Source organism: Nannospalax galili, unplaced genomic scaffold, assembly GCF_000622305.1.
Source record: "Nannospalax galili isolate Female #2095 unplaced genomic scaffold, S.galili_v1.0 scaffold1386, whole genome shotgun sequence".
In the NCBI taxonomy this organism is placed as follows: domain Eukaryota; kingdom Metazoa; phylum Chordata; class Mammalia; order Rodentia; family Spalacidae; genus Nannospalax; species Nannospalax galili.
Window position 1 is genome coordinate 432,149 of NW_008354369.1, and position 26,446 is coordinate 458,594.

General features: G+C 41.2%; 1 protein-coding gene across 1 annotated transcript in view; it reads left to right on the forward strand.

The window, feature by feature from the left end:
• Vps41 (VPS41 subunit of HOPS complex) overlaps nucleotides 1–26,446 on the forward strand; it is a 183,700-nt gene that overhangs the window by 102,354 nt on the left and 54,900 nt on the right. The window contains exons 8-11 of the mRNA XM_008851607.2: nucleotides 10,569–10,688; nucleotides 11,809–11,955; nucleotides 18,178–18,244; nucleotides 25,549–25,646. Coding sequence (XP_008849829.1) covers nucleotides 10,569–10,688; nucleotides 11,809–11,955; nucleotides 18,178–18,244; nucleotides 25,549–25,646 — 432 coding nt within the window. The remainder of the gene's footprint in view (nucleotides 1–10,568; nucleotides 10,689–11,808; nucleotides 11,956–18,177; nucleotides 18,245–25,548; nucleotides 25,647–26,446) is intronic.

Genomic DNA, 26,446 nt, shown 5'->3' on the forward strand with positions numbered 1-26,446 from the left:
TAGTGTTTTTACTATGATGTGCTGGGTATAGTAATCTGGGTTGGCATCTGTGGTCATTTAGAACCGGGAATACTTCGGTCCAGGCTCTTCTGGCTTTCATAGTTTGCACTGAAATTCAGCTGTAATCCTATTGGGTTTTCCTCTATATGTGACTTTTGTTTCTCTTTTGCAGCTTTCAGTTTTGTCTCTTTGTGCTGAACGTTTAGTGTTTTTACTATGATGTGCCATGGAGAGTTTCTTTGCTAGTCCTGTCTGTTTTGTGTTGTATATGGTTCTTGTATTTGTATGGGAATGTCTTTTTAATTTTGCAAAATTTTCTTCTACAATCCTGTTGAAGATCTGGTCCATGCCATTATTTTGGGATTCTTCTCCTTCCTGTATGCCTATGATTCGCAAGTTTGGTCTTTTTATAGTATCATACAATTCTTGCATATTCCATTTTTATATTTTCTTAAATTTTTCATAATCTTTGCTTGAGTGGCCTAATTCGTCCACTTCATCTTCCATTCTTGATATTCTGTTTTCCATTTCATTTATTCCATTGATGAGGGTTTCTTCTGTCATTTCTAATTGGCTTCCTTCCTCATTTCAGCCTGAGTATTCTTCAATATTTCTAACTCTTTTCTGAATTCATTCTAAAGTTTATCTCTATCTTCCTTTGATTTTTTGATTTCTTCGTGTGTTCTTTAAACTCACTGAATTCTTTTATTATGTTTATAATTTTTCTTTTGAGTTCCATGTCCTGTGTTATCTCTATGGGGCTCTCATTGTACTCCTCTAGAGGACTATTGGTACTGGTGGGGATATATTATTTTGGTTTTTCATGTTATTATTTTTCCTCTGTGACTTTGACATGTGAAATTTTTTTGTCATTTCTGATTCTTTTGTGAGGCTCAAGCCTTCCTTTGTTGAGTTTAGATCTGCTTCTTTTCATAAGCTTTATGTGTCTTTGTGGTTTACTTGTTGGGCATGAAAATCTGGTTGGTCTAGGCTTCAGGTTCTCTCTTTTGGTTTAATATTGGAGTGGCCAAATCGCTTTCGTCTTCAGGAGTTCCTACAGAGGCTCAAGTCAGTTGAGGATCAGATGCTCTCAGGCTTTCTCCTAAGGTCTGGATCTCTCCAGGAAAGATGCTGTCCTCAGGAATTTGAGGGCTGGGCTGGCCTGGGAGCAGGGCCCAGGAAAGATACTGGTCTCAGGAAGCTGATGCCTATGCCACCCAGGGATGCAAAGGGTGGTGGGGGCGGTCAAAGCCCCAAGAGCTAGTGAAGACTCCTGGGAAGGACTGGGTTGGTCTGGATGCAAAGGATCACAAAGTAGTGATGACTCTGGGCTGAGAGGTGAACTCCGGTCTCTGGGGGCCAAGACAAGGAATGGGTCAGTACCCAGGTAGAAGAGACTGGGTGGGGGAGCTGGGAGGGGGAATGAGGTTGGGGGGGCGGTCAAGGAGTGGTGAGCACTGCTGGACTTACCCAGGAAAGGTGCTGGCACCAGGACATAGGAGGCTGTTCTGCCCAGGGAAGCAAAGAGTGAAAACCTGTATGTTTTAAACTTTGGTTCTGAGCCAAAACAAGATACCAACAAAACCCTTTACCTGCTCCCTGGCTGCTTGGTCAGTCCTGTCTCTATCAGGATTATAGGTTCGTCTCTGGTATGGGCCAGACCACACCAGCCAGGTCCTTCTCCATACTGGCTAATGTTTTCTTTACTTAGATTTTTCCTTTTTTTTTTAAAGAAAAGTTTATTTTTATTTTTTGTTTGTGTATATATGCATGATATGTGAGTACAGTGCCCATGGAGACCAGAAGAGGGTGTCTTATCATCTGGGACTGGAGTTACAGGTGGTTGTGAGCTGCCTGACATAGGTGCTGAGAACCAAACTCTGGTCCTCTAAAAGAGTAGCAAGAGCTCGTAGCTGCTGAGTCATCGTTCCAGCTCCTTTTCCGTTTAAAAAATTTCATTCTTTATGCTTCTCAAATCTTGCATATTTAAGTCCTGTGAGAAGTCTTTTTGTCACTGAAACTGCCTAAATGGGTTCTGATTTGTTGAGACTTCGCATTTGTTTGTTTGTTTCTCACCCTTTTTATTAGCTTATAATTCAGTGTCTTGTCATCTTAGCCGAAGTTGTCTTTTATAGAATCTGGTACAAATGAGCCCTTTGGTCCTTTCTGTAGGAGCATGTCTGGTGTCTTCCACTTTCTGCTTTCCATGGTGTGATCCTCTGCTTCCCTGCTTTTTTGTCTGTCTCAAAGCAAGCCGCTTTGTAGTTGTTGAGGAGGCCTGAGAAGCCATGTGGTGTGTAAACTTGGATTCCTAAGGTGATGATTGAAGCATGCCACTTTCCTCCATCAGGGGAGAGTAGGTGATCAGTAATGACCACACTGGGCTCCCAGAATCAGGGTTCGTTGCAGCATGCTAGGGATCTTGGTATATTCTGTGATGCGCTTTCCTGCACTACTCTATAGCATAGAAAAGCACTAGAGACATTTATCAGCACAAAACATGGGAGAATAAAGTATATTGCTGGTATGTGAGGGCTCCTATTGAAATGTAAGTACTGAGAGTGCTGACTGCCAGAATGTGGATTTATGGGAAATAAAGCCCTAAAATACTTTCTCCAACAAAAACAAAAAAATAGACCTCTTGGAAACAGCTTTTCCTCTCTATGTACTTAGCTCCCATTGAGCTTAAATTGCTCTCCATATTGTGATAATGACAATTCGATAATACAGGATGTACAAGATGAACCAAATAAATTAACCAGCTGCTTTTAAGGCTAGATCGCTCAATGGCTTTCCCCCTAAAATGCTCTGTAGAACATTGTGCTCAGTAGGTCTCTAGGCAGTTTTATGACTAGAAGAAAGAAATGGATTTTATTAAATGTCAGTGAAATAGAGGCAGATAGCTTTGTGGTACTTAAATTAGTGTAGAATGTTTGTAAGAAAAGTAGTTTATCTTTTCTCAAATCACCAATGCAGAACTTTCCTTGGCATTCCTGCCAGAAAATGTGTTCCTGCTTAAAATTCCCACAGATTAGGGTAAAGTAGCAAATGGAAAGTACGCTGTTTGGTGATTCTTTCCTATATGCATCTCTGCCCTGTGGAGTCAATTCCACAGAAAGACAGTATTAAAAATGATTTAATAATTGTTAGCTGACTTTTAAAGTTTAATACTATTTAAAGATTAGAAACTTAGACTCATGAGTAAAGAGTGATGGCAGGTGAAGAGGAAAGACATAAGTAAGTGCTCTGAGGAGCCAGGGAGGTGACACAAAGAATGGAGCTGGTTAAGCGTTGGAGAGCCAGAAGTAAGCACTGTGGAAGTTCAAAGAGCCTTCTGCAGATGTGCAGAAAACCACTATGCAGGCTAAACACAGGGCCTGTTTGTGTCCCTCAGTGAAAGGAACAACATTAACTTAAATGGAATATGAGAAGACTGACCTTAAAAGTAGTTTCCAAGATGCAAGTTAAATCCTCTGTCCTTGAGCAAAGGGCAGGAGACTGACATTGCAGGAGCTAGACATGAACTCAGTGTAGTGAGTCCTTTCTGAAAGCAAAGATATGCTCAGAGCTCTTTATGTTTTTGAGATAAGGCAGATTCTGATGTGTTCAAAATAGTCTTAGAACATTAGGACCTAAAGATAGACTTGGGTAATTTTGTAGGTCCACCAATAGCAAATGCGTTGTACGTATTGACAATGAGGAAATGATTAAGGATAACCCTCAGAAAGCCTATCTAATAGGCATATCTAATGTTCATTGTGCTATGAGCCTAGCAAAGTGAAAAATATGGTTCCTTTCTCCAATGCTTATAGTCTTTCTGGGATAGGCGAGGCAGCACACATGGTGCATGGATCCCAGGGCAGAGGCTATGCTAGCATGGAACGATGGTTCTATAATTGAACCAGCATAGCCAGAAAGCACATACAGGACCAAGCAATTGGAAGGACAGGTCTTGACTTAGAAAAAGTGCTTATAAATAATGATCTTCCAAATATAGTTCAACCTATTTATTTACAGATAATTTATTTTTATTGACAAAATGCAGTAACAATGTGATTAAAACTGTTGCTTCTTGAAAAACATCAGGAAATATCATGAATTACATTTAAATTGTAATGGTAAGTAGTTTAAAATGCCAAATTGACTTACAGAAGTGAATATATCAGTTTTTCAGCATGCAGCATTTGCATAGAGCAGTATTTATTTGCTTTTCTGAACTTAAAAACTTTCATTGAAGAAGAAGCATCTTTGCTCATTTGATTCCTTGGCAAAGCAGAGCCCACAGTGTCGTTAGAACCAGTCCTGACATGAGCTAGCTTCTGAGTTCTTGTCTCTTTCCTTTTCTTCCTGTCCTCTGCTGGAAGTTTTCCTTGGAGCTAGGAAAGGAGGAAAAGGAAACTGGCTGGCCCCAGTTTCCTCTAGTAACCAGAAGCACACCAAAAGCAACCAAAGGGGACCCACTGGAATGAGTTTGAATTTTGGTTTTAATTACAGCAAACCTTACCTAATAATTTTCTTATGAAGTTATTGTTATGCTTAAAAACTTGGGATAGTTTCTGTAAATTAATTCTAAGACACCTTCATGTTCTTCAGAGTTTCAGATAAGTTTTTATATTTTTTATTGTTTCAACTATTTCCCTAAATTAACCTGATCATAAAAATAGGACATTGGATTTTATCCCCATTAGTACATTAACATTATAAAAATAGTTCCCATGCTCTGTGCAGGATAATTATGAAGTAAATATGTCAATATGAAACTTCCTGTCACCCATTTCTAGAAATGGATTACTTTATAATGTGGTATTCTTGCCCTTATCATGTATCTGCTGTGTAGATACATATTTTTTTGTTCGCATGCATATTCATATTTTATTTAAGGAGCATCATAGACATAGGATATAGTATGCTTTGGTATAATATTCAGAGTCTTTATATTAATGATAGACATTAATTACATTGTCTTTACTTGAATAACTTGATCATACTATATTCAGTAGTTCCCCAGATGTTGGTATATTTGTGACTTTCATTAATATCTTTTCTTACTTACCCACCCACCACCTGATCATTTCTTAGCATCTATTTGTAGGTTATTTTAAAGCTTTGGGTCCTTAATGCTAAAGAATCTTCCAGAAATAAGGTACTTAGGAGCTCATTTTCCACACCCCTCTACTTCAATCTCCATTTCTACTTCAGTCTTCCCCTCCCCCTTCACTTCCAATTCAATCTTCTTCTTCCCCTCCACCTTCACCTACATTTCCACATCCATTTTGCCTCCACCTTCAGCCTCACCTCTATCTCTACTTCCATCTCTACCTCCATATCCACTTCTATATCCGACTCTATATCCAACTCAATCTCCACATCTCCACCTCCATCTCTACCTCCATCTCCACCTCCATCTCCACCTCCATCTCTACCTCCATCTCTACCTCCATCTCCACCTCCATCTCTACCCCCATCTCCACCTCTATATCCACGTCCATCTCCACCTCCATCTCCACCTCCATATCCACCTCCATCTCCACCTCCATCTCTACCCCCATCTCCACCTCTATATCCACGTCCATCTCCACCTCCATCTCCACCTCCATATCCACCTCCATCTCCACCTCCATCTCTACCCCCATCTCCACCTCTATATCCACGTCCATCTCCACCTCCATCTCCACCTCCATATCCACCTCCATCTCCACCTCCATCTCTACCCCCATCTCCACCTCTATATCCACGTCCATCTCCACCTCCATCTCCACCTCCATATCCACCTCCATCTCCACCTCCATCTCTACCCCCATCTCCACCTCTATATCCACGTCCATCTCCACCTCCATCTCCACCTCCATATCCACCTCCATCTCCACCTCCATCTCTACCCCCATCTCCACCTCTATATCCACGTCCATCTCCACCTCCATCTCCACCTCCATATCCACCTCCATCTCCACCTCCATCTCTACCCCCATCTCCACCTCTATATCCACGTCCATCTCCACCTCCATCTCCACCTCCATATCCACCTCCATCTCCACCTCCATCTCTACCCCCATCTCCACCTCTATATCCACGTCCATCTCCACCTCCATCTCCACCTCCATATCCACCTCCATCTCCACCTCCATCTCTACCCCCATCTCCACCTCTATATCCACGTCCATCTCCACCTCCATCTCCACCTCCATATCCACCTCCATCTCCACCTCCATCTCTACCCCCATCTCCACCTCTATATCCACGTCCATCTCCACCTCCATCTCCACCTCCATATCCACCTCCATCTCCACCTCCATCTCTACCCCCATCTCCACCTCTATATCCACGTCCATCTCCACCTCCATCTCCACCTCCATATCCACCTCCATCTCCACCTCCATCTCTACCCCCATCTCCACCTCTATATCCACGTCCATCTCCACCTCCATCTCCACCTCCATATCCACCTCCATCTCCACCTCCATCTCTACCCCCATCTCCACCTCTATATCCACGTCCATCTCCACCTCCATCTCCACCTCCATATCCACCTCCATCTCCACCTCCATCTCTACCCCCATCTCCACCTCTATATCCACGTCCATCTCCACCTCCATCTCCACCTCCATATCCACCTCCATCTCCACCTCCATCTCTACCCCCATCTCCACCTCTATATCCACGTCCATCTCCACCTCCATCTCCACCTCCATATCCACCTCCATCTCCACCTCCATCTCTACCCCCATCTCCACCTCTATATCCACGTCCATCTCCACCTCCATCTCCACCTCCATATCCACCTCCATCTCCACCTCCATCTCTACCCCCATCTCCACCTCTATATCCACGTCCATCTCCACCTCCATCTCCACCTCCATATCCACCTCCATCTCCACCTCCATCTCTACCCCCATCTCCACCTCCATCTCTACCCCCATCTCCACCTCCATCTCCACCTACATCTCCACCTCCATCTCCACCTCCATATCCACCTCCATATCCACCTCCATATCCACCTCCATCTCTACCTCCATCTCTACCTCCATATCCACCTCCATCTCTACCCCCATCTCCACCTCCATCTCTACCTCCATCTCTACCTCCATCTCCACCTCCATCTCTACCCCCATCTCCACCTCCCTCTCCACCTCCATCTCTCCCTCCATCCCCACCTCCATCTCCACCTCCATCTCTACCTCCTTCTCTACCTCCTCCTCCACTCCTCTCTCTTTTCCTCCACCTCCATCTCCACCTACATCTCCACCTCCATCTCCACCTCCATATCCACCTCCATCTCCACCTCCATCTCCACCTCCATCTCTACCTCCTTCTCTACCTCCTCCTCCACTCCTCTCTCTTTTCCTCCACCTCCATCTCCACCTACATCTCCACCTCCATCTCCACCTCCATATCCACCTCCATCTCCACCTCCATCTCCACCTCCATCTCTACCTCCTTCTCTACCTCCTCCTCCACTCCTCTCTCTTTTCCTCCACCTCCATCTCCACCTACATCTCCACCTCCATCTCCACCTCCATATCCACCTCCATCTCCACCTCCATCTCCACCTCCATCTCTACCTCCTTCTCTACCTCCTCCTCCACTCCTCTCTCTTTTCCTCCACCTCCATCTCCACCTACATCTCCACCTCCATCTCCACCTCCATATCCACCTCCATCTCCACCTCCATCTCCACCTCCATCTCTACCTCCTTCTCTACCTCCTCCTCCACTCCTCTCTCTTTTCCTCCACCTCCATCTCCACCTACATCTCCACCTCCATCTCCACCTCCATATCCACCTCCATCTCCACCTCCATCTCCACCTCCATCTCTACCTCCTTCTCTACCTCCTCCTCCACTCCTCTCTCTTTTCCTCCACCTCCATCTCCACCTACATCTCCACCTCCATCTCCACCTCCATATCCACCTCCATCTCCACCTCCATCTCCACCTCCATCTCTACCTCCATCTCTACCTCCATCTCCACCTCCATCTCTACCCCCATCTCCACCTCCATCTCTACCTCCATCTCTACCTCCATCTCCACCTCCATCTCCACCTCCATCTCTACCTCCTTCTCTACCTCCTTCTCTACCTCCTCCTCCACTCCTCTCTCGCAATTTCCACCCCCATTTCCACCCTCACTCCCACCTCCATCTCCACCTCCATCTCTACCTCCTTCTCTACCTCCTCCTCCACTCCTCTCTCTTTTCCTCCACCACTATCTCCACCTCCACCTTTATCTCTGCTTCCATCTCCACCTCCACCTCCATGTCTATCGCAATTTCCACCCCCATTTCCACCCTCACTCCCACCTCCATCTCCATGTCCATCTCCACTCTACCCTCCATCTACCTCCAGGCCCAATGATATCATTTTGATTCATATTGGTCTTCTGTTTCTCCATCCCTTTTTCTTTGATGTAGTTAGTTCTAGGACCAGATAAATCTACCTCTCTCACCTTATTACTTAACTTAAAAAAATACTGTCCTTACATTTTTTACAAATGAATTTTTAGTATTTTTGGAATATCTAGAATTACTCCTTTGGGATTTTCTTTGACCCTTCATCAGAATCTACAGGTTAAATTAATGAGACTAAAGTTCGTCATGAGTTTTGGGTCTCATATCCGGGAATATAATGTATCCTTGTACTTTCTGAATTCTCTTACAAACCTCAGTGGAGTTGTGTTTTGTCCCACATAGCTGGTAGGGCCGCCTGTGTTTTGCTTATCATTAACCTTCATGACTATGCCCATCCCCCTTTTCCCAATTTTGATTTTTTCCCTAAAGCTTAGCCGTGTGGTATGGTTACTGTCGTACAGTACTCTGGATATTTTCCTCTTTAACAAAGATCGTGTTTTTAATCTTTTTTAAAATCCTTTATTAATTTCTTAGTTTTGCTGTCACCTAAAAATAGTGATAAGAAAATTTAGATCTTGCATTTAATCATAGTACTCCAGAGAAAGAGGCAGATGGGTGTCTAAGTTAGAAGCTAGCCTAGTCTCCATAGTGTGCTCCAGGTCAACCTGGGCTGTGTAGTTATGCTCTGTCTCAAAAAAAAAAAAAAAACCCATAAATAAATAATAAAAAAATAAAAAGTAATCATTATTAGCTGCTTATTTTTAGTGGCCTATGATTTTCTCTATCATAGCGCACACTTGGGCTTTCTCTTCTTTTCCCAGTTTCAAACCTTCTTGTGACACATTCATCATTCCCCTCATTTGGTGACCAGTGTTCTTCCTGGTTTCTTTTCCTGTGTGGTAGTGGAGGAAAAGGAACGCCCCCATGACACCCCCATGCATCTCTAGCTGGGTCTTGGTGTTTCTTGATGACACCTGACTCTGGAAATGAGGTAGAAGTCATTGAGAGTTCTCAGACTATTTCTAATGAGAACACAGGTTGTAAGGCCACCATACTGCTCCATGGATAATAGAACTTCAGACATTATAGCATGTTAAAGTGAATATACTCAGCTTACTTGTGAAGATGCACACTTAATTTTTGTGTGTGTGCCAATTCTGACTATGGGTATGTAAAAAGTGAGAAAGATATATAGGGAATAAAAGTAAAATACAAATTTATTCCTAATATACTGTGTTTTCTCCCCACTATCTTGGAAATGAGAGAGGATACAAAAAATATTAAGGTGACCTGACCTGAAATGGGAATTTTAAAATTATCTTTCGAGGTATAGTGGCATCTGCCTGAAGTACTATAATTTGGGGAGTGGGGGTGCAGACGGTGAAGTTTGAGGCTAGCCAGTGCTAGTGGGACTTGTCTCCTCCCTACCTCCAGTTCTATCAGCTCTGACTTTCGAGGGTAAAACACACATTTCTGTGTTACATGCCTCAAGTGATACAGTACATAAATGTCATTTATTAAAGAAGTAAATGTGATATATCAAGAAAAATATTTTTTAATGATACATGAATTACCAAAATTATATCTTCTTTTGTATTAAAGATTTTTGGCCAATTATATTTTATATTAAATTTTTTAAGTGGGATTTCATAGATTTTTCTTTTTATGAAGAACCTAGCTACTATGGAATTTTTAAAAAGGATAAATCCTAAAGCAAATTTCCTTTGCTTTGTGATTTGAATTACTGTTCAGAAGATACTATCAACTTATTTGCCTTGAATTAAATGAAAGAAAATCAGAGTGTTTCACACTAAAGTAGTTTAATTTGTAATGAATATCTTATTTTCAGTAAGAAACTTAAGAAGTTTTGATTTCCCAATTTAGGGAATGAGTTAGTTGCTAGCATCATTCAAAAGGCTTTTGACAGGCATCTTCTGATTAACCTGCATTGTTCGCCTTGAGTCTCGGTATTTTGGTGCCATCTTGTGGCTTGACTTTGCAGTAATTTCCATGCTAAAATCTGTTCTAAACCAGGCAGGCTCTGGGCAGTTCAAGATAATGCAGGGAATTCTTTCCAAAATGCACATTATCTACTAAAAATACACATAAAAATACTGAGAATGACTTCTTTGTTATTTGATAACCTTGATTAACAGAAATAGTAACAAAGGCATCTACCATGTGATTCTGAGTTCCTGAAATCCTGTATTCTGCTGTGTCCTCAGTTGCTGCTGTTTGAACGGACGTGGATGAACAGATGGAAGTCTTCTGTCCTACATGAAGGGGAGGGGAACATACGGAGTGTGAAGTGGAGAGGCCATCTGATTGCTTGGGCCAACAATATGGTAAAAGCACATCTCTGTTTTCCTAACACTTGCTCAGTGGCAGAAGATTGGCCAGATTGAAAGGTCTGTGAGAAAGGAGAAGATGCCACTTTGTGTGCTGATTGTTTCTGAAAGACACAAATGACAGTTGATACCCTACTGGGAGGTTAAAGAAATTACTTTTGGCTTTCATAATACAGTAATTCCCAACATATTCTAGACTATTTTAGAGTGAGAAACCTGAGGCATAGAGAGTAGCCAAGAAAATGGAAAGCCATCTTAATAATTGAAGGGCTGCACTGGGAGCGTGCTTCTGAAAATACCATTTGCCTATTGACCAAGGGCAGTTGATAGGAAGCAAGTGTAGAATGTTGTTGATTTTTCTTTTACTCCAAGTATAATCATAGGCAGAATTATAGGTCTGCATTTTAAAAAGTGGATTATAATTTTCAGTACTATACTTATTTAAAGTTTATTCAATATAAATTGGGGCCTGTTGAAAGTTTAAAAAATAGTCTTTTTCCTATCTGTCATATTCTGAAATTTCAACATGTATGGTTGAACAAATCAGTTCCATTATGTTTGGAATGGTAGAAGTCTTCCCAGGATCAACCTTACTATTTAGAAGTTTTTCTTACTTCTCTTGTATCACAGGAAAAGTAAACAAACTGGTGGTCTCATGGCTCATTTTCAGCTAGCTATGTGCATGATGGTTTCATTTGAGCACTTTAAAATGTCAGATGTGGTTTTCTTTGTATAGGTGACTTTTCAGAATCAAAGCCTTTCTGAAAAACAAAACTCATTTCTGTATAGAAAATACAATTAGAAACATCCTTTGTCTGTATATTTGGAAATGTATTTGTTGATAACTGCATTTCACATTTGTGTTAGATTTGAGTCACTTATGCCATCCACTAATACAATGTCTTTGTCCAGAGAGAAGCATGGAGGCTGTCTGTGGCTTGGGTTCTCCTGGGTTTGTGTAGAACCAGACCATATCTTGTGTGGCTTCCAAGCGTGACCACCTAGTGAACACCTTCACTGTTTTGTCATGCTGTCCAACTGTGCTATATGGCAGGCCTATTTACCCTTACTGTCCTTCTCCAGAGTACAGGATGCTTACCACTGTTTTGTTTTCTAGGGTGTGAAGATTTTTGATATCACCTCAAAGCAAAGAATCACCAATGTCCCCCGAGATGATATAAGTCTTCGTCCAGATATGTATCCCTGCAGCCTCTGCTGGAAGGACAGTGTGACACTCATTATTGGCTGGGGAACTTCCATCAAGGTGATTTTCCTTATCCTTGTATTAAGACCAACTTATTATAGATTCATTGAGGGTGATATAAAGGCACATGATTTTATGAATGACTTCTGGGAATGCAGGTATTTTTGTCTGAATATTATGGTGACATGACAGCCATTTAATGCACAAATCATTTCATAGGTGTAGATTTTAAGATATGTTCTTTCTTTACTATGCCAAATCGCAAAACAGTTGACCTTTTCAGTTTTGAGAATGGTGCTGTGTTTTGATCTTAGTTTTAGTTTCCCACAACCCAGCTACCATACCTTGACTGCTTTAGGTTTTGTTAGTCAGGTTTTCCTTCTCCTTTCCTTTATTTGTTTTTATTTTTCATTTGCATTATTGATGGTAGTGAGAGAGGGCTAAAACTAAGTCGTCTTGCTTACTTCATAATTTAATGGCATAGGGGCCCAGACTTACTATCTGTAATAAGATTTGTGAGTATTTTCTGGCATATAATTATCTGACCCTTATATGCCTTGATAAATGAAGTTTGGCTGTTCTAAAAAAGGGAACCCAAATTCATTCACCTTTATTTCATTCCTACCAGTGCTTCTGTTACAGTAGAGATTTGAATTTCAAGTTATTTGCTTCCCTTTAAAAATACATTATTTAATTTTCTCTAAAAAACCCGAGAATTAGCTTAAGCACAAATGGTATGAGAAACTTTAATAAAAGAACTAGGCTTTAGGGTCAGACAGACTTGGGTTTAATTCCATCCTGTCGCATTACTTCATAGATTTGGGGGCGGGTACAAAATCTGGCATGTTGTAATAACTTAAACTTGTCATTAAACTATACAGTTCTATGAGAAATGAAAGGGACATGATTGCATTTACTCTGCTGTGGAAAGTGATGATGACTGCTGTGGTGACTGTTATTACCCAAACCAGCACTCTGACCTTTGAGACACTATCTTCCTGATTCTCACAGTGATCATGTTCTTTTTCCTTTTTCTTTAGATTGAACCCAAAGTGATTGATTTCATGTGTTATATGATCACATGATTCTTTTTTAAGATTTCAATTCGTGTCTGTGTGTGTGTGTGTGTGTGTGTGTGTGTCTGTCTGTCTGTCTGTCTGTCTGTATGTCTGAAGGGGTATGTTCACATGCATGCAGGTGCCTGTGGAGGTTAGAGGTACCAGATTCCCTAGAGTTGGGATCAGAACTTAGGTCCTCTGGAAGAGCAGTATGTGTTTATAACTGCTGAGACATCTCTCCAGCCCCATACAACATGATTCTTATTAGGGTAATAGGAAGGGAAGTGCCCAATAGTGTAGGATAAAAACAGCAGTCTTCCAGCCCTATCACATGTATGTTCTTCCTGGGTCAGTAAACTGATAGTCTTGGTACTTTAATCACTCTGTAACTAGATCAGGTAGCGTTTTTCTTTGTTTTAAAAGTGATTTTCCTTTTATACAGTAAAAGACAAGGAAAATTGACCTGTATAGACATGTAAGTAGTTCAAAGATTGTTATCAGAAATGATTTCATTATTAAGCTAAATAGTGGCCCCAAATCTTCAGGTCCTAATTCCTGGCACCTGTATCTGTTTGTTTATATGACAAAATATGTGGCTAAGTTAAGGGTGCAGAGAATGTCCTGAGTTGTCCATCTGTTTCTAAATGAGTCCATAAGCCCTACTGAGAAAGATGGATGGATAGGGAAGGGGCTGTTACCCAAGGCCAGTGGTGCTACAGGGTGACAGTAAGTGAATCAAGGTGACCAGGTACGAGCTTCTGAAGGAGTGCATCCCTGTGTGTTGCTCAGTGAAACTTGCAGCTATAGACCTGTAAGAGAATACATTTCTGCTGTACTAATCTATTACAACAATCACAGGGAATGAATATATGTTCTCTATGCCCAAATAGGGATCCACAAATTTATGTCAAATATGTCATTTTATTGGGGATTCCTTCTTCAAGCCCAGTTATGTTTTGAGCATTTTTCAGTTCAGAATCTTGATGCACAAACTTGTTTGAGAGAAACTAGAAAAAGCATGATAAAGAGTATAGTTAGAGCTAGTTGCTAATTCATTCATTTGCATGGCTGCCAAGCGCTTAACAAGCACTTCTAGGCATTGTTTTGGTGCTGCAGAAATGCCAATGGGTTGGTAGAAGGATTCTTTTCCCTTGGGAGCATTCTGTTCTGGTGAAGGAAGATGGACAAAAATCAAACAAGCTAGTAAATACCATGTTGATAATGGTAAATACCAAGAACATTTAAACAGGATAAAGGGTTGGGATTTGGGTAGATAGCTATTTAATATAGGTAGTCCAGGGGGGCCTCTCTAATAACTAACGTGTCATCAGGGTAGAGCTCTGGAAGAAGGAAGCTGTATAACTATGGGGGTAGGGTACTGGGAAGCGGGGAAGTTGGTGCAGAGGTGTGATAACTGTGTTTTTGAGGAACAACACGGAAGCCATTATTGTCAGAGGGGAGCAGGTATGGCAGACAGGATAGAAGATGAAGCTCGTGAGAGAGGTAGTGGAGATGGGTGGAAGATCATGTCCTGGCTCATGGCATGGCCTTTGCTTGTCTTTTCATTTGAGCAAAGTGGGAAGCCAGCAGAGGATGATGCAGTAGAGTTAGTTTAATGACCTAACTTGTATTTTAGAAGGATCACTGTGGTTGCTGTGTGGAGAGCCTTGTGGTTCAGAGTAACTCTGAAGCCTCAGCTTTCTCATCTTAGATTAAGCATGGTGACATTGCTTTTCATGGGTATCTGTGGGTGACTCAAGTTCTGAGAACACCCCTCAGGTATCTCCACTTGTTTCCATCTTTCTGTCAAATGCTCTGGTCTCTGGTTTTGCCTCAGTTTATACAGTGCAGCTAGAATAATTTATCCAGAGGCAAGTCAGAGGCTGGTCTCCTCTGTAGAACATTTAAGACATTCTCATTATCCACATGGAAACTGGTCTTTAACGTGACATCCGAGGCTGTGAATGACTCAACCTCTATGTTGTTTTCTGGCCTCGTCTGCCCTGGCTTGTCCCATGTTCAGATCTGGCTGACCTTCCAGTTGAGAGCCTGGGGCCTTCACATTGTCCCGCATACCTGACCTGCCTCTCCTGCTTCAACTTACATGTCACTTCTTCCAGAAAGCCTTCCTGCCTGCTGTGCACACCTCGGCTTCCCCATCACACTTTGGTAAAGCACCTTAATACATGTCTTCCCATTACACTGTCATTTTAATAAATAACCCTAAGAATCTACACTGGTGCCCCAGTCATTGCTGAGAACATGCTACCTAATGTTGCTATTATATTTGCTCTGTATGCCAGACCGTCTTCTCGGCCCTTTTTATCAGCATGTCAAACCAACTGTCCATTTGACATTGTGGAATGTTCCCACTAGATGATTTAATAGTTTCCCTAGTTAAGTTTTACAAAAAGAGTGGATATCTTGTAAACTCAGAAGTCTATCAAAAGTAGATGGAAATTGAGGAAATTTTAGGATATGGACAGTAGACAAATGTCAAGAAGTAATCAAGGGAGATTCAGCTGATCTCTGGTAGAGCCTCACACTTCTGCAGCCATGAGCTTGTCAGATATCAGTGCACTCTCTTAGGTTCTCGCTGTGTTGCTGCAGTGCTGCTAGAGAGCAGTTTCCACGTATGTTAATGAAGCAAACAAACTGCAAACCTGCAGTGTTTCCACCCATACTGATTTATCATGTCTTTAAAAATATTTATTTATTTATTATTTATTTATTTATTTATTTAATGTGTATGAGTGTAGTGCCTGCATGTATATAAGTGCACTTGTATTGTGCAGTGCCCATGGAGGTCAGAAGAGGGCATCATATCCCCTGGAACTGGAGTTACAGATGTTTTTTAGCTCCATGTGTGTGCTGGGACTTGGACCCAGGTCCTCTGCAAAAGCAGCCAGTGCTCTTAACCACCAAGCCAACTCTGCAGCCCCTGATATGTCAGTTTTATGTCTAGGAATTTATCCTAAGGAAACAAAGGGTCTAAAAGTTTTATAGTTAAGTATATGGACTATACTATTGCTTACAACAACCTTAGATAGAAATTAAAAAACAACAGCAAAAAAAAAACTAATGGTCAGAAATTTGACCAAATAAGCTATTGTAGCTTCCTATAATAAAATGTCATAATGACACTAAAGAATTATTTGGTAAAAGAATATATAAATAGCTTTATTTATAGTAAGTCATCAGATTATTGAAAGTAGCTCCACAAAAGAAGAATTATTGAGGGGATGGAGAGATGGCTCAGCAATGAAGAACACTGACTGTTCTTACAGAGGACCTGGGTTCAATTTCCAGCACTTACATGGTAGCTAAGAATTGTCCATAACTCCCATTCCAGGGGAATCCAGTGCCCTCTTCCGACCTCCACAGGCATTGCACAACATAGGTACACTTACACAATGCAGGCAATGCACTCATACACATAAAATTTAAAAATAATAAAATAGATACTTTTAAAGAGGAGCTATTAATGGTGCTGTCTTTGAGCTGGGACAAGAGGCCATGGTTGTTTTCCCCTGTGAGTTTTTTGTCTACTTTAGAATTTTCTATAAGTTATACTTAGGCTAGTAGCTTTAAAATATTGCTGTCTAAAAGTAATGACAAAACCCAGATGACCGACAAATGTCATGTAGAATCAGTATCAGACTTCAAGTTCAACATTACCTAGATGACTGAACTTATAAAAGTTCTTCTTGTTTCTTATTACAAAGTTGAATATATTCACTTTGGAAGTACAGCAAAGGAAGTAAGGGAAAAAAATCTATTGTCTTACCAATCTACAGTCACATTTTTAGCACACATGTGAGTTGTCTGGTGCTTGTGGGGGAGTGAGAGATTAAAGAATAATGTACATTTAGCTATAAATTAAAATATAAATATGTATTTCTATTTCAACTGTACATATATAATTTAAAATGAAGATAAGCAAACTTGTTCTATAACCTTTTACAGGACACATACTGTTGCTGTGGCTACTGCTTTTCTCTCTCTTTCTTCCTTTAAACAATATGAGAATATTCTTACCTTTCAGGCTATAAGCAGCCCAGGGACTAGACTGTGGCTCCCAGTCCCTGATTTAAATTATATAATGCATTGGTCCTAACTTACTTGAGATAAGAACATATACCATCTTTGCTAGTTACTAACAACAGTGAAATAAATTACTAATGTGAAATCACAAGCATGGATCTAATGTGAAATTTACCATTTTTAGCCATGGGCCATTTAACAACAGGGACATATTCTGAGAATTACACCATAGGTGATTTCTGCATTGTATGAGTATAATAGAGTATACTTACATGGATTCATATGGCTATCATATCACTAGACAGTAGGCTCTGTAGGACGACCATAGTATTCACATCCCATCAGGACACCAGCGTATATGTGTTCCATTAGGACACCAGAGCACCTGTGTTCCATCAGGACACCAGAACACATGTGTTCTATCAGGACACCAGAGCATGTGCACCTCATCAGAACACTAGAATCTGTGTACCCCATTGGAGCATCAGAGTGTGTGCGCCCCATCAGAGCATCAGAGTGTGTGTGCCCCATCAGGTTACCCAAGTGTATGTGCTCCATCAGGACCACCGAAAGTGTATGCTCCATCAGGACCCCAGAGTTTATGTGCCCCATCGGGACCCCAGAATGTGTGTGCCCCATCAGGATACCAGAGTGTGTGTGCTCCATTAGGACCTCCAGACTGTGTATGCTCCATTGGGACCCCAGAGTGTGTGTTACATCAGGACCACCAGGGTGTGTGTGCTCCATTAGAACCAGTAGAGTGTGTGTGCTCCATTGGGACCACCAGAGTGTATGCATTCTTTGGAGACCACCAAAATGTGTGCTCCATCAGGACACCAGAGTGTTAGTATTCTGTATAGACCAGTAGAATGTGTATGTTCCACCATCTGCAGCTCTTGAGTAGAACTTCAGAGAATGGATTGTTAGAAACACAATGTATATTACCATTTCCTTTCTTTCTTTGCCCTTGAGTATGACTTCATTGAAGAGTAATGTTGGAGAATCTAAGTAATAATTACTATATACTATTTATATTAATTTCTGTCTTTTTAATCTTAGGATAGATCATACGCACTCCATTTTTAGGACTGCATGGTTAACCTAACAAAAACATCACATTGAATAAGATGTTATAATTTCCCATCAGATGAATAGAATGACCTGTGAATTTCCTTTGCAGATATGCTCAGTGAAGGAACGGCACGCCAGTGACATGAGGGATTTGCCCAGTCGATATGTTGAAATAGGTATGACTCCTTCCATGTCTTCTATGAAGGTTAAACTTCAAAAGAACATCTAGTTACCAAGTGGAAGTCTAAGGCCGTGTTCTCCATCAGGACTTTTCTCTTGGTACTTTGATCAAATAGATCTAGAAGCCTTTAAGTTTCAAAACTTCACTGTAGAACCCTTCCCTCCCCATTTTTTCCCAAACAAAAAACTGTCACAATAGTTTTGTAGTTGACTTTGATGTTTGGATTCTGGTTGTGTTTTTTTTTTTTTTTTAACCATCTCAACATTGTACATAATTCCTCCTACTTCTCTGTATATCTGTCTCATAGGTTAGTTATAAGACATGGGAGTTAATGCATGTGTGTGCCCAGCACAGCACTGACCCCTGGTCCTATCAACTTCAACCTCCTGTGTACTAATTTTCATCACAGTTAGTCTGGACCAGACTGAGCCACTACAGCTGCCTTCTCACTGGTTCGTCTCCTTCCACTGTGACTCTGATCTAGTCTCTTCATGGCAATAAAAATGCACACCGTATCATGTAGCTATCCTCAGTCTCTTATTGTTCTGAGGATAAAGCTGGAATGAGGTCCTTAATGTGGGCCACAGGGTTGGTGTCACCTGCCTCTCTAGCTGTAGTTCCTGCACATAGCGAGGCTCCTCTCCCCTTTGTCTAGAATGTTCTTGCCTCTCTTCTCTTCACTGACTGTCACTGTCAGTCTTACCTCTGCTCAAGCATTGCTTTCCTGGGAAACCCCTCAGGCTCTAGGCCAAGCCTACCCATTCAAGCATGGGTGTAGTCCAATCCCCTCTTTGGCCATACAGCTGTAGCAGTTCTTTATTATTTGTGCATTTCTGTGTCAATCTAGAAGACTACAACACTGTCATTTCACTGCAAGTATACATTTGCACTTTTATTTTTGGAGATAGGGTCTTACTATGTAGTGCTAGCTGGTCTGGAACTCACTGTGTAGATCAGCCTGGCCTTGAACTCTCAGATTAGGGGTGTGCGCCACCACACCCTCATACTTGGTCTAGTTTTGCTTACCTAATATCTTGAGTGCCTAAAACAATATTCGCCACATAGTAGGTGCTATGTTGAATGAATCAGTGCTTCTGGGAATAACTATTCAAGAAAAATATTCCAAGGACAATAGGCCATTACTTCTATGAGGAAAGTCTTTTTGCCATATTTTAAGTTGGCTGTAATATATTCTTTGCTCATGGATAGAGAATATAAATGTGATAGTTCATGATATCAAGCTGATGCTGTAGTAAATCATTTGCTCTACATTATTCACGACTGGTATGGTGAGGACATTTAAGTCTCTGTTGTTTTATACTTGAAGTTAGAAGTTTCTAGTAAGTAGAACTTAAATCTTTTTTTTTTTTTTTAAGCACAGAGAAGAAATAGTTCAGATGGCTCTGTTTATGAACAGAATAGATAAGTGTAGAGTATAATAGTACTGAGAAGAGCCCAGGGACGAGATGGCAGAGCAGACTGATGACTAGAAGATAGCAGTGCTTGTCCAAGCCTCTCACTTCCCTCCCATCTCTCCCTCACCTGTCACAAAAGTCCTCTGAACACCTTGATACATAGTATCCTGAAAGAGACTTTAAGGTGGTGACACCTGGTGGGTTGCCCAGAGTCCAAGGGATAGGAAACAAAATTAGATTCAATAAGGCCTTTAAAATAAGAAAAATAACAATAGATGACATGAAGGTAAGGGTGGAGATGGGGGAGGGCTTCTGAATATGATCAAAATACATTGTATGAAATTCTTAAAGACTCAATAAGAATATTTTAAAAAGAAAAAGGATATCTGACTGTTAGAAATACAGACCAATTAAAAGCTCTGAGAATTTTTAAGGATGTGAATGCTTCCGGGGAACTATGGGAATGTAGTTGTTGTCACCTTCTCCTCAGTCAATATGGGACATTCTGTGTTGTCTGCAGAGAGTGTGCATCTCACCCTGCAGGTGAAGAAGCTGAGGACCAGGAAAGGAAATGAGTTGCCCAGCATCTCACTACCCTGGTGTTAAAATGGATGAGTCTAATTCTGCCAGAGCACTAGATAGCTTCCAGGGTGTGAAGCAGTGTACTAAACTAGTACCTGATCTTGATAAAGTCACTCTGGCTTCCCAAGCCATGTGTCCCATCTGTTATTTGGAGATGATAGCACCTTGCTTTCATGCTAGTTCTGAGAGTTAATCATGATGTAGGTGATATGCCTTATATAGTGCTTTGTACTTATAGCTACTTACTAAATCATGGCGGCTGTTTTCACTTGCAGGCTTCTATCCCAACTCTGTGACTGTTAGTAGTCTCCCCCATGAAGACCATTTGCCCAAGTCTTGGGATCACATTATTAAAGTGCAGTAGTTCATCAGTACTGAAATTTATGTGAAATACTAATATCTTTGAGCACTAACAGTATCACATTACTGACAATTGACTACTATGGTTACTGGTTAAGCACCATTTTACCCCTCATGACAGCAGATCTTTAAGAATATAAACCATTTCTACACCAGGAGGTACAATGTCTTAGATAAAAGATCATGAATTTAATAAAATAAAAGGGAAATATTGGGACGTCTGGAACACAATTTGCATTATACCTGGACAGTATGAACCACTCGTCTTTAGTAAATGAGGTGACAGTGGCATTGAGATCTCTATCTCAGTATCTATGAAATATCTATAAAGAGTATGTTTGTTAGAAGCCCAATGTTTATCACTCTTCCTTAGGTCAAAATTACAAAAACAATGCAAAAGTTTCCCATCCAGAGCCCTTGTAAATGAGAAATAATACTGATAATAAAAAATAAAGCTGCTGGCCAGTCACCGACCCCGTGAAGAAAGTCTCTGTGCAAAGGGCTTTTGAATGTCCTGATTTCTTCCAGATTACATTGCTGAAGTGCATTGTGGTCCAGGCCTGCTACACTTACTCAAAACCCACTTGGATCTGTTGTATTCTAACAAGACTACCTACTACCTGATACTTGGCTACCAAAGCCTTCATGGTCTTTATGGCATGATAGTTGGAGAGATAATTCATAGTTGGTAAATGAAGCCAATATTTTCATTGTTTTGTGATATCTGCTGCCAAGGACAGTGGACTTACAATGCAAGAAATTAATGAATGGCATCCCTGTCTTGGTTTCATATGGAAGTCTGTGTAACAGAATAATTGAGGTGAGCAACAGCGTGAGAATCTGTACAGAACATGAGAAGCCAGGGAGAAAGAGGAGGGCAAAAGGAGAGGCATTGTTCTCCCTTGATTAACTGGTGTCATTACCTCCACTTTGTCCTGCAGCGTGACCTTAAGACTTGGCATGCCATACTGTTTTCAGATCTATAGACTGAAGGTCTGTTTACGTGGGTCAGCAGAGCTGTTGGAGAAGTCCTTCTAGATTTGAGTTGCTCTCTTTATCTGATTGTCTCTATTTTGCCTTTGGAGTACAGGTTAGAGCAGTGGCATGATCCTCTTAGCTAATGAGTGACTTGGTTTTCCCTAAAGTCTCAGTAGAGGTCGTGTCAGGGGGCTACTGTCTTTCAAGGTGTCTGTATTTAAGGATCTGAGTATGTGTAGTTTTCTGTTACAGACCAATTTACTGTTTATATTTTTTCTTGTTTTGCATTGGAGTTTTTCCTAACAATAAATGAAAAAATTTAAATATGAAAAAGTGCAGCATTTTTCACTGAATATCATAAAACTTTTATTAAGTTTCACTGTATTTGATCTTTTACACTTTTGTTCTTGGTTCACTCCGCTCCTTGGGAGGATATAAACACACTGATGTAAAAACTTGGATATTTGTTACTGATAGTGGGGATTGTAAGAAGTCTGAGGCAGGGCTGGAGAGATGGCCTCGTGGGTAAGAGAGCTTTGCTGTGCAAGCAGGAGGGCCTGAGTTTGAGTCCCCAGCACCCATGTAAAAACATGGGTATGACCATATCTGTGCTATAACACCAGCACTGTTGGGGCAGAGTCAAGAGGATCTCTGAGGCTTGCTGGCTGCTAGCCTAACTCCAGGTTTAGTGAGAGACCCTGTTTCAAGGATATTAAGCAGAAAAAGATATATTTGATTTCATTCTTACCAGTAACCACCAGGCACAATGCTGAATACATTGCAAACAGTGTCATTTAATTTGTCGTTTAATTTTATAGGTAAAGAAACTTATAAGGGGTGTCAGGTAACTTGCTCACATCAGTTATGTAATATATCTAAGCAAAGGGGACAGCATTTGAACTCAGGCATTCCTGTTTTCAAAACTGCCAAGTATTTTGGCTCACACCTGACTCACACCTCTAGGAGTTCAGCTTGGTAAGCTACAGAGTAAGACCCTGTCTCAAACACCCAAAACAGAGAAGCAAACAACAGAACATCTAGAAGAAGCTCCTTCTGACTGTAGCCATATGGTGCCTCCGAGCATTGCTCCCACCCTTTTGTACCCCCCATTCAGAGCCAGAGGAACCTGGGGGAAGGGCAGCCTCACTTCAGGCATTTAGATCCGAATCATTGGGGAGAAATTACGGGAAACCCACAGACCCTGACATATCTCAATGGGATGCTATTTGCCGTTTTCTGAACACCTGAATATGATTGACATAGTTACAGGAAGATTTTAAAATGTTGATTGAGAGAAGTATGTCATCTAGAGAGGTGGAAACTGTATTCTTATTTTATTCTTAGATTGACAACCTCTCATTGTTCCTGCTCCATCTCTCTGTAGCACAGTTGCCTTGGTTGGTTTCCAAAGTTATTTCTAAGAACAGGGAGTCAGACCAGGTTGTGATTCTTGTAGTCCTTTTAAAAAATGGAAAGCCCTTTGTTGCTGTCTTTTAGTGTTTGACTTATCTTTAGTTGATGCACTTAGATAATTTTATACTTAACACATGAAGTGTAACCATTTGGTTTGGACCTTTTTACCTAGCAGGTCCTTGGAGATTTCTTTTTCTTTTAGCTAAGCTACTCAGCCTATCTAGAGATCATATGTAGGGAATATTCTCCCTCACCCAGTAGCAATCAGTCTCCAGTTGTTCTCAGTCTAGTGCCGCCTGCTACTCATTTCTCTCCTCCCCTCTGGACTGTTGTGGCAATGGTGGCATCGAGCATAGGACCTATGCCTTTTGTTTTGAGCTCTGTATAACCCAACAATTTGTTTCCATTTTCTTTGATTTATCTTCTCCAGATAATCCATTTAATATATGAACTTTGCTTAATTAGACCTAGAAACCATCTCTGGGATGACTATATCTACACTACATTTCTACACTATGGTGGAGGCAGAACTGGTTCTCATTAAAGCTTATTTGTGACTATTTCTCATGTTACCTCTTTACCAAAATATTTTACATGCCTGAATAAAAAAATGTTCAAGCCTGCAAAGGTAAAGACAAATGTGTTAGTGGCAGAGGTAGGCCCTGAGCAGCTACCTGTACTTAGACTTGCACCATGACACCGTGACTATTTACCAATCCGGTCAGTAACTAGACATAAAAATACTACTCATTTTAGCTGGAAATGGTGGCACACACTTGTAATCCAAACACTTAGAAGGTGGACTCAAGAGTCAGAGCTTAAGGTCACGTTGCACTACATTGCCAGTTCAAGGCCAGCAGAGCTATGAAATGTGTGTCAAAAAGGTCAAACAGATTCGAAACATTACCCACTTTAAAGTTTGTGTTAGCAATTTTGGGTCATCTTTTTAGTGTAGAAATTATGAAAAAATTTGTATAAAGAGAAGCAGTAGGACTGGAAAAGATAAGGAGCTTTGGTGTCCCAGGGTGGGACAATGGAAGAAGAAAAGCTCAATACCCCATTCCATCTGTACTATAGGTTTTATTTTTACTATCATTTCTTTATCTCATAGCCAAGAAAAAGCTTTACACATAGAAAGAAGCTAAAATGATGCCCAAGTTCAGTTTAGTAGCAGTTACAATCCAACTTTCCTGACTAGACGTCCAAGACTGCTTCCAATGGGACACATTGAGTTTCCCCAACTTGGGAAAAGCAAGTAATTTCACCACAGAGCTAAATCTGCAGCTAATACTCTGAAATTCAGAGACAGTCTGACATAAGAAACTTTTGGACCATAGGGTGAGTCCAAATGAGAGCTCACTCAGTCTCTTAGAAGGATATTCATTTCTACTTTACATCAGCGCCATCAGAACCCAGCCCTAAGAATGTTGGTACATTTCCCACATCATGTATGAGATCCAGTGTAATAGTTGAGGCCATATACCTTTTTCCCCCAGGACTGGGGACTGAACTAGGGGCTTCATGTATGCTAGGCAAGCACTTTACCACTGAGCTTACCACCCATAGCCCTCTTTCTACTTTTTACAGTGAAACAATATCTTAGTAAGTTTTCCAAGTTCGCCTTGCGCTCATGCTATAGCCTAGACTTTGAACTTATGATCCTCCTGCCTCTGGCTGGATCTCTTTACTTGGATGGGTGCTGGGGTTTCAAACTCAGGTCCTTAGGCTTGCAGAGCCAGTGCTCTTACCAACTGAGCCTTCTCTCCAGCATCTACATATTTCATAAAAATAATACTGCCTTTTAAACTTAAAGTACACTGCTTTTGAAAAAACTTTATTTAATGTCTTTAAGAAGTATGTAAGTATGCAAGGATCTTTAAGTAAAATTTCTAAAACAAGCAAACAAAATAGTGTTTTATAATTAAAAAAAGCATGTCATGTAACATTTGCACCACTGTAAAGAAGAACTGAAACTTGAACATTTGTTTGTTTTGTTTTTTTGAGACAGGTTCTTACTATGTAGCCCCAGCAGGCCTAGAACTCGCTATGTAGACTAGACTAGCCCCATTCTAACAGAGATCTGCTTGCCTCTGCCTAGGATTAAAGGTGGGTGCCACCATGCCCGGCTGAGCATTTGTTAAAATTAAAATGGTTATTAACGGTGTCTGCCCTGGGGCTCTGTAATTTAACGATGTCATTCTTTGGCTGGCACGGCGGCATACTCACACTTGTTGTTCCCTTCATTTTTTTTGTATGAGGGAAACTTTGAAGTCTGAGTGCTTGCATGCCTTTTCTGAGATGAATTGTTGTGAAGCAATTTCAGTGCGCCCCTTTCTATTAGCTTTTTAATTAATATATGCCGTTATACGTAGTATAGTGTCATAATTCAACACTTAAACAGTGTGTAGTGACACATCAAAATACCGAACATGTATTTCCATCTTAAACTATCTTTTAGATGTTTCCTAGCATTCACAATCGATGTGTCTTTGGACCCTGTGCTTCTTTTTGTTCCTTTTAATGATAAATCCTATCTGCCTTTTGTTTGCAGTGTCACAGTTTGAAACTGAATTCTTTATTAGTGGACTCGCTCCTCTCTGTGATCAGCTTGTTGTGCTTTCCTACGTAAAAGAAGTTTCAGAAAAAACGGTAATTATTTTTCCCCAGGTACAGGGGGATGTGGGGGACAGGGGATCACTTTTAGCATCACACCCTGGTCAGCCTGTCAGAGAAGATTGCTGTAATCTGAGCAGAACTTTCTGACCTGTGAAATAAGCCTGGCAGAAATTCCCCCGTAGATGGAGTATTTCCCTTCAGAAGCCGTTCATTGGCTCGTTGCCTGCCTTTGTTCCCTGCTGCATGAAGAGGAGAGTCAGTTCACGTTTCTTTTTTTCATCAGTCTCTTGGTATTTTAGTTGAAAGAAATGAAGGATTCCTCACACTGAAAGACAAGAAAACTAAGCTGACACTGTGTTAGAAGACACGACAGCAGTGAGGCTGACCAGCCACAACAGCAGTGGTCCCAGTGGTCAGTGGGAACTACAGGAAGAGCAGTTGGTTATTTCTGGAGTCCAGACATGTTTGTTTACCTCCCAGTAGCCTGATGATTCCAAGTAGCTAGATAGCTGCTTTGGAAGGGCAGTGGCTAGCTCTCAGTTACCAGTGCAAATGACAGACACTGGGTGCACTGCTAACAGCAAGCAGCAGATAGGCTACATTTTGTTTTCCTGACCTTGGAATGAAGCTTTCATCTGGGATCCAGTGGCCCCCAGGCTTCCTTCAAAGCACCACTTCCAGCTTGTCTGTTGTTAGAGTCCAGGGGCCCTGCCAGGAAAGTGAGAGGGGCAGCTTCAAGGCATGAGCAAGGAGAGCTTATTGTAAAGGGTTTCCTTTTGGGTGCTGTGTATAAAAAGAAATTGCACTGATTCTCTAGTGCTTTATGGTAAGCG